At 33.7% G+C, this 9830-nt stretch overlaps 1 protein-coding gene across 1 annotated transcript; it reads right to left on the bottom strand.

The window, feature by feature from the left end:
* Nucleotides 1-3559: 3559 nt before the first annotated feature.
* LOC107827145 (V-type proton ATPase subunit F) lies at nt 3560-8969 on the bottom strand. Its single transcript, XM_016654223.2, has 5 exons — nt 8694-8969; nt 8343-8422; nt 8031-8112; nt 5601-5683; nt 3560-4028 (listed from the first exon to the last, which is right to left on the bottom strand). Exons 2-5 carry the CDS (start codon nt 8403-8405, stop codon nt 3864-3866), a joined length of 393 nt encoding a protein of 130 aa, XP_016509709.1. The 5' UTR covers nt 8406-8422; nt 8694-8969; the 3' UTR covers nt 3560-3863.
* Nucleotides 8970-9830: the final 861 nt, after the last annotated feature.

Below are 9830 nucleotides of genomic sequence, written 5' to 3'. Positions count from 1 at the left end.
TCTATCAAATAGTTACCACTCAATTTTCATTCTATTTCTTGAAGTTTAATTTACAAGTTACAATCTACATTTACAGGGTGAGGAATCGTCCAAATTTTATTGGCTTAATTCTCATTATGTACCAGTGTATTTTTCTTAATCGTAACAAGTTTCGATGCTGAAACACAAGCTGTAATAATCGATCAGAAAAAGTACCAAGGAGATCTCAACCCGTATGTACCTAAACTTTTAAAAACCTGACATTCTTATGCAGAGGCGAAGACAGAATTTGAAGTTTATAGTTTCGAAATTATAGTCCGTTAAAGGCAATGAGTTCTGAATTAATAATGTCTACATTATTAAATAAATTTCTTAAGACAAATATAATATTTGGGCCAAAGCTACTGAATTGGATCAAACTCATATCCCGCATGCTAGCTCAGCCCCAGTTCTTACATCTCTCTTTAAATTTCTGAGAGACGGTTTCCTTTTAATTGGTTAAGTATATAAAAGTACTTATTCCATTTATATGTTGTACTGCTTGTGTTATAACCGTGTTTCAAGTTTAAGTTTTCAAAAAAGATATGATACACTGTATCTGTATTTATTTCGAATCCTTTTTAATTTCTACTATACTAAATACTTGCTTCAATCCGGCGATTACACTAAATCAATTAATTTAATCTTAAAAGGCACAAAATAAATAAAAATATAAATCACTTAATCATGAATAAAAAAATATAAATATATTCTTGTATTTACTACTTTGATGTAAATAAAGCAGGCGTGAGTAAAATTTTGCAAATATCTCTCTTTTGTGCAACATAGGTGGCGAAAGTGTGAACATGACCTGACATTGGCATATGCAAACCTATTTTACTCTAAACGAATGGGTTGCGTGTCAACGTATATAGTCAACCACTAGATAATGAAATCAAATGGAATCATACTATGGCTACTTGTTAATCATTTTCACTATATAGACTATTAATTTTGGACAAATCATTAATAAATCTATCGCAATCTCCTAGAGGCACATGCGCCTTTCATTATAACACGGAGGTGATTAAGGATGGGTTAATTAGATAATTAAGTGATGGTTTACTTCACAAGAGGCTAGAACCTAATATAAGACAAGTGTTTTGTATGTAAAATATATAATACAAGTGCTTTGTATATAAATCTTTTATATTTTATCATGTTAAATTAAATATATTCTTACTTTAAATTGTGAATGCTATAGTTAAGTTTCTTGATTTACTTAAATACCAAATGCAGGTAATTATTTTTCACGAGTAAAATGTATGATCACTCTTTTATACCTTTACCTTTCTTTCTCACTTCTTGTCTAACCGATGAAATTATTCTCTCTTTCCATTCTTTTCCGTTGAACTCCGTCATGCCAATCAAACGTCCTTTAATTAAAAGATAATTAAGCCATTCTCAGACCCTAAAATAACACATATATAAGTACAGAATGACGTATTCACATATATCATAATCTAGCCACGTTCTTTCTTGGAAAAACACCTGCAGCTATATCTTGGTCTTAATGAAGGAAAATAAAAAAATAAAAAACATATAAGATGAATAGTCAACATCCAGCTTTTATGCATTTTTTCTTTTACCTTTAACCAAAAATCCCACTATATATACATTCTTGTATAGGTTGTTTCTGCTCTTTCTAAACAACACGCTGAGCTAACACTTTGAATGGTTTTTTGAATGGTCATAAAAACCATGCAAAGCTACAACGATGACCCTTTGAACAACTATTACCTACAAACCCTTGGCAACCAACCAAATGATATTTCTGCCCCAAATATGACTACAACCTTAAACTGTGACACTACAACCTTAAGCCCTACAAATTCTTTATCTAGTCATGACTTAAGTCCCAAAAATTGTTGCATAAAGAAGCCAATTAGAAGAAGATCTCGAGCATCCAAGAAAACTCCAACCACTCATCTCAATGCAGATGCCTCGAATTTTCGAGCTTTAGTGCAACAATTTACAGGGTGTCACACTTCTAATACTTTCTTAGGTGCTCATAAAGGTCCTATTAACTTAAATTTTGGACTAGATGAGAATGAAGATTTTGATGCAGATAATTCAATTACTCATTTGTCTTCATTTGCGTGTGATAATTACTGTGGTTTTAAGGTTCAGCCTCAGAGAGAAATGCAGCAGAAGGAGAAGAAGATGGTCAATAAGGAAGATCAAGACCAAAAGGGTATGTGTTCAGTTGATCATACAATAATTGGTTCAAGTTCAACGACCAATAGCAGTAGTCCTCCGTTGGATTTTTTGACTTTAGATGATTTTGAATTGGAGAATCTCTCTCTTCAAGATTTCACTGAAGAGTTTACTTCTACTGATGAAAATATTTGGGATGATGGTTATCTGATCTTTTAGTGCATATGTGCTTTTCTTTTAATTTTATTTTTTCGTTTTTTTTTTCTTCTCTCCTTACTTTTGTGGGGCATATAGCCATGGTAAGAAGAAAATGAGGAGAAGATTGGTTGAGGATCAAGTCCTCTATTTCTTTTTCAATTTTCAGTAGTTTTTCTTTTCTTGGATTTGTTAAGGTTTTAGGTATTAGTTAAAAGAGAATGTTCATTATGTAAATATTTATCCTATTTAATGACGTCATTAAAGTTGTGATATTCACCTCTTGATTTAATGCAATTTGTGAGTTCTTGGTAGTATAATATATATCAGGTAAACAAAAAGAAAATGAATTGACCACGTATGTGATAGCCTTTTCCTTCTTCTGTTTTTTCTTAATTTTACAAAATTGTATGCTTATAAGAAGCATCAGGTCACACATCAATGAACATGGAAACTTAAACGATGACCCAGAGACAAGTCTACATCCACCGAAAAACAGTCCACATCAATTAAACTAGATTAGTAGACTTTTCCCCACATCCCTCAACTCATGTGATCTATACTTACTAGAGTTGAATCTACGAACACCTACTATTTACACTAATCCAACGAATACATAGCAGGTGTCATTACATGTATTTTTATCACTTAACAATTGTTAATTAATACATATTTTCACTTCAACTTTACATAACCATAAGAAACTAGCGTACATCGTTGAGGTAAATATTAGGTGTAAATAATTATCTGACTGTCCCATCTTCAAAGATCTTAGTTGGTTTGTAGTAGACGAAGTCTATCAGTGCCCTGCGGATCTTATGTCCTACTCTTTGTACTGCTGTTTATGCTACTTTTCAAGGAATATTGTTAAACATCCGTTAGTAGTGCATGTCTTTCAATTTAACCTATTAAAACGCCCTTTAATTTCTTCTTAGAGTAAATAGTTTTCTTATGTATAAACTTAAGTGCAGAAGCTCTTCTTAAGTCTCCTTGAAACGTATATGGTCATTTTGATGAAGCCTGTCTCCTTAGATATGTAAATGATTTGATGGCTATTAGTTTGCGCGCGTGCACTTCAACTGCTTACTCAGATACATGTTGCTTTCCACCGGTAGAGATGCTAAGCAACTTTGCCCACTGATTCTTAGACAGATGACGATAAAATAAATTTTCCATAAGCACAGTGAAGTACAAAGAGCATAACTTTGATGCAATGCTCAATTATTCTAGTTGTTTCTTCTTCAAAAATAATATTCATATAGCATTTCAACTTCCCAAAGAACAGAAGCCGCCAGCAACTGACTTTATTACAAGTTATTCACTCACAGTCAGTTTAACTTGTACAACTTGTATCAACAATCAAGAACACAATCCGCTTAAATATCTAAAAACAAACAAAGATTGCAAGATGAATACGGCTTGATAAGATGGTGACATGGTACAATATCAAGTTATTTCGAGTGTTTGGGGCATATAGAAACATTATTCCATCATTAACGCCTTCCAGAGGCCACTGATTCAGTAGAGAAGAGATACTTCACTCGTGACAGAACAGAATCATGGGCAGGATCGTATGGGTGGTCCTTTGAAGGAATCTCCAAAATGGCTGGAATTGGTTTATTATAACTATCAACCAAAAATCGTATCATGTTGGCAATCTGAAAAAAATAAACCAGGAGGAATAAGTTATATGAAATGCCAATTAGCTTGGACCCTTGTTTTCAGTGAGTCTTCAGTTAAAAGAACAGTGGATAGTTGCCCATGGACATAAAACTGCAGCCTAATAATTTTTAGTTCTTATGGGTGATAGCGAAACTCCACCATATTACACAATGTTAGTGGGGTTTATTTAGTAAACTGAACAGAAACTCAACAAAGGTAAAATAAGCAATTTGACAGAACCTCACAATCTCTGGTGTATCTAAATACAGGAAGTAAGAAACGATAATACTTCCAAGGACAAGTAAGAAACAGGAAGCGCTAAACTCGGGTAGTTTACTGAACAAGGCTCTGCTACTGATTCGACGGGGAGAGAGGGAAATTGATAGCTTTTTCTTACTCTTAGCAAACTATTGTCCTTTCCCTTTATATATTAAGCCTATCAAAGGAGTATCTACATTGCACATCCCCTTTGTCCCATGTCAACAAACAACTAGTTCAATACACGCAGACATTGACAGGCTAACTCGGCAGTTTCAAACCTCTGTTTCACAGTGTCTGATACAAGTTAAGAGGAGTGACTGAGTGGTTTGAAAAGTACTTAACATTTCTTAACGCTGTTTGGAAGGACTGCATGAACAGTTACTTTCTCATTTTGATGAATTTTAGACTGGCTTAAAAACTGAGATGGAGGTCTACACCTCTTCACTTGTATTTTCCTTTCTTTCTTCCCCTTTTTTTTTTTACAAGGACACCTCTTCAGTTGTATTTCATAACCAAACAAGGAAAATGAACTTAGCACTACCCTCTTGATGTCCCCTCCTCCTGCCTTTTCCCCAACCAAGCACAGTATCATCTGATGGAGGTGATAGAAATTCGAGAAGCAGGCTTATGTGGTTATGGTCAATTATCTATTTTTGCTTTTACAAGTCCAATGAGGTTTAATTTTGGAAGAGGAAATGCAAGCTGATTGATGTTGTAGCAAGTGGCGGAACCACAGCCAATGAAGGGGTTTCAATTGAATCCACTTTGTTGGAAAACCGTACTGCGTAAGTAGAGCAAAAAACAATTATTTCATATATATCCAAATTTTTGAATCTCCTTGAACATAAGGAAGGTTTTCATTATGGTGGCAAAGGTAGTTCAAAAATTGCTTTAGATCCTAGGTTCGAATTTTTTGAATCCCCCTTGTTAAAATTACAGGTTCCGCCACTGGCTATAGCCACGGTAAGCTTAACTTCCAACAGGAAATATAGATTATATTGCTTTTACTCTAGCAGGTTTCTGATATTAGCTTGAGAGCAATCAAAGTTGGACAGCAATTAGGTAGTTCAAAAGTTCAGAAAATGAAAGATTTCGATCGATCCAATTAGCCATCTACATTCCAACCTAATTTGACATAAACACAATATGACATAACTAACAATTGAAACACGCAATTCTTATTGTGGCACTTGAGCAGAGCTCCATGTAATGCACAACCAGCAACTGCTGATAATTTTCTTGACTACATAATAGACATGTAAAAACGATAAACCAAACATCAAATGAAACCAGAGTATAAAACTTACATATTGGCTGATTAACACGATTGCGACGTCCTCTCTTGTGGTGAATTCCTTAAACGCATCTTCAATCTGCTTCACCGTTGTTTCTAAACATGAGATAGGAAATCTATATTACTTTCTATCCAAATATTGGAAAATTGAGAGAAAGATGAAAAAAATCTACCACTCAAAGGAGACGCCAGCTTCCATTATATTTATTCCATCCCTCACTCAGTAAATTAGAAATATTATTTGAGCCCATTACCGATAAAAAAGGTCAATCTGTTTGGTTATATGGTCTAAACACAAATGATTGACTCTATTCTGAGTTGAGCAAGAGAGTTAACCAAATAAAAGATGTATGACATATATCTGTACATGTCAAAAAATATAATGACATATACACTTATACAGTTGAAAGTTATTTATTGAAATCACATTTGGGCTCCTTAAGCCATAATCATAATGACAAATCCTTTATACCGGGAGTACCACCTAGACACAGACATCAAGATACACCAATATGAGATCATCAATGCTGAAAATAAAATGTTAATGCAAAATAGTACTTTGAGAGCTATTATTCAAGGGAACATTACATGCTAAATGTAAAAGCATAACTAAAGCATGTAACATAAACATAGTCATTTATTTCCAAATGTTTTCTTCACTAACCATATGTATATTATTTCCTCCCAAGGTCAATTCCTCCTTTAGAGAGGAAGCTTGCGACAACTAAAAGTGTTGCATCCAAATTGCCACGGTCAACAGCAAGATTTGCTTAAATATTTTTTCTTTATCTTTTAATGATGCTCGGTAAAAACCAACAAGATGCTTTAGCATATGACAAGTATGTACCTAATGACCCTTCATGCCAAATCGATAGTATTCATTATATTCTTTTTACTTTGTTGACTGTTATCTTTCTCCTATTCTCTACGTTGTTATGCCCCTTCTGCAGTTAGATCAAGATATGACCTGATGATAAGTGTAGTGCTTGTTAAAGTCACCATGATCACAACCACAATTATGGTCGTGGCTATATCCATAAGGTCTATTATTTGTTGTCTCATTCACTTCTGGAGATAGATGGGAACCAACGGAGCATGCTTCATTATCTTTCATTAATTGCTCGTTATATTGATCAGCACTAAGAGAGATGAAATCAATTCTGAGTACTTCTTAAAACCTTTTTTTTATGGTATTCTTGCCGCAAGAGCAAATTTGAAGCATGAAAAATAGGGAATGTTTCCTCTAACATATCCTCATCATTGATCTTTTTTCCACGTAATTTTACTTGACTGAGCTATATCTTTTTCCACCATAGAATTAGTTCTAAGTGAAATTACATGGAGAAAAGATCACTGATGAGGATATGTTAAGAGAAAATATTCTCAACTATTCATGCCTCAAATTTACTCCAAAATAACAATATCGTGAAAAAAGTTTTAAGGAGTACTCAGAATTGATTTCATGTCTCTTAGAGGTTGAGCAAAATAACCAGCTATTAGGGGAACAATCAAGAAATATCCTGTTGGTTTAGTCCATTCCCTGAAATGAACGCGACAACTAGTTGATCTTATGGACATAGTCGTGGTCGTAGTCATGGATGTGATCGTGATGGCAACATTAAGCACTATGCTGAGCATTAAGCCATTTGTCACCCCTAAGTGGGGCAAAATAGTGCAAAGAAGAGGAAGAAAGATTAACATGGACAATAAAAATTATGAGGAATAAAGTTATCAATATGGCATGAAAGATCATCAGCTTCTGTCTTTACCAAACATCATTAAAGGTAATAAAAAATATTGAAACAAATATTATTCTTGACCATGGCAATTTGGTACGTTTAGATATTGTAAACATCCTCACTAAATAGGCAATGACACAATGACCGTTAACTGCAAATACACCGTGCAACATATTTCAATGGTGTTGCTTGGTGGAAATAATGATCATATGGGGAGTGATAGAAACATTTGGAAATATGAGCTATGTTTAATTTACATGCTTTAACAACGGTATTAGGCTTAGTTATGTAATGTTCTCTAAATTTGCATGTAAACTTTATTTTCTACATGATATTGTCTTAGCTTATCTTCTTATAGATTAAATATATGTAATATAAATCTTATTTGACAAAGAAAGCGATAGTTTTGACCTAAATATGTCTGCAATCATTTATAAGTGTATACGTCTTGCAGAAAGTGCAGCTACGAACACAATGTTGAAAGATATCAAACATTTTTTGCATTTGAATAATGACAGCTGCAATGGCTAGTGTCTAGTACAAAACTAATTTTTTCTTTACTAACAAGAGCATATTTGCATTCAATCAAGTTAATAGTATCAATATGTATGTCAGTTTGATGGAGAGTAGAAGCTACAGCCCATAAGTAAAAGAACGATTCTCAAAGCTATTAGCGAATTGGTAATTCCAAAGTTGAAACTTACTTGAATCCACAATAAGGTAATTTGTTTTCCTCCTCAAATCAACATTGCCAACTCCAGCCAGTAAAAATCCTGTAATTGTGTCCTACATTAACAACTTATTTCCATCAGCATCAGTATGTCTAGATAGTTAAAGCGGGCAATGCACACACACATAATTATTCCAGGACAGAACGTGCAAGTACTCTATAAGTATAGTGAAAACAAATAAAACCAAGATTAAAACCCCATTACTGACACAAGTGAAATAGAGCACAGTCTATCGATTCTAATCATACATAACAACACCCAAAAAAATTATGTTGAAAAGTTCACCTCATCAGCAATCATGGCAATAAGGGCTGAGTTGCTAGTTTTGATAGGAGGTCGGTTAGCCATCTGAGAGAACAAGGTTTCTGCAATCGCAGAAGATCAGAATAAAGTAAGAAGCAGTCAAAGACTAGAATCACAAAACAATCTTGAACTAACAAATTCAGATATCAAATCAAATCCTAAACTATTAACAAAACACCACCAAAAAGATCAGATGTAACTAAGGATTTAAACAAATTTCAACTTCTTAATGATATCGAATAAACTAAATAATCAGATCGAAATACTCTGAAATAACAAAATTGAATGGAGAAGAAGTCTAATAGTTGTGAGTGCAATAGTTTTTAAGATTACTTTGAAGTGTTTAGCTTCAATTGAGGAATCCAAATCTCTAGAGACGAATCTGGGAATTGAGAGGGAGAGGGCTGAAGATGCTATTTGCTGTTCTGTTCGCTGTTGTGTGGAAAGGAGCAAGTTGAAACTGAAAAGGAGGTACTGTAAAGTGTCGGCTAAGCCCCCAAAGTTTCAACGTGCTCACAAATGTCCACCTCTTCGTTTAATTCATCCCAAACAAAGAGAAAGAAAAGAAAAGAAAAGAAAAGAAGCATTATTACCTTGCTAGAAATCACATGTATATTCTTAGAGGTTGTTTGCCTTGGTTGATGATATTGCAGTAAGGGTGTTAAACGGGTGGGCCTGGCCGGACCGGGTTGAAAAAAAAAATCGGCCGATTTTCAATCCGAGCCGGTTACGGGTTAGTCTATACCGGGCTTAACGGGTCCGAGTTCATCCGGGTAAAAAATGAACCGTAAGGGTTACGGGTCCAAGTGGCCGGGTTAGTTTTTTTTTTTTGAAATCGTAATTTATATTAATATAAAGTAAAATATAAAACAAAAAAATAAACTTATAAAAAGAGTGTTTGAATAAAGGATGCAAAGACTTTAAAAATTTTATATTTGAAATTTTGAATATTTCATTAAGAATTTAAGATAATAGAATATAATGAAGATGGAAAAAAAATTGCACTTATAATTTACAAGTTCTTTTTTTATTTCAAACTTACAAATTAAAGTTTACATTTAACGACAACTAAATTAACGAAAAAAGAGTAAAATTAAATTTTCATTGCATAATAATACTTCAAATTAATCTAACAAACAAAACAATTAAGCATAAATACGTCTCAAATAACACAAATTGTCTCAAATAAAATAACACAAATTGTCTCAAATCAACTTAAATACGAATTTCTGGAGGATGCTCAAGACAACTCTTCATATACCTCCTTAAACAGCATGTGCCCACCCACTTTAGACGAAGATTTAAGACTAGACCGCAGTTCTTGCACTTTACTTTGTGAACTTCTTCATTTTCTTCTACCATCTCAAAGTGTTCCCAAACATATGAGCGCACTCTAGAAGTACGGGGCATGATTTAACTTTAATTGAGAATTTGAGTTTCAGAAATGTGAGGTGAGTGAAGAAATGAAAA

The sequence above is a fragment of the Nicotiana tabacum genome, chromosome 3 (assembly GCF_000715075.1).
Source record: "Nicotiana tabacum cultivar K326 chromosome 3, ASM71507v2, whole genome shotgun sequence".
NCBI lineage: Eukaryota > Viridiplantae > Streptophyta > Magnoliopsida > Solanales > Solanaceae > Nicotiana > Nicotiana tabacum.
Note: the sequence above shows the minus strand (reverse complement) of the source record. Positions and strands in the feature narration are given on the sequence as shown.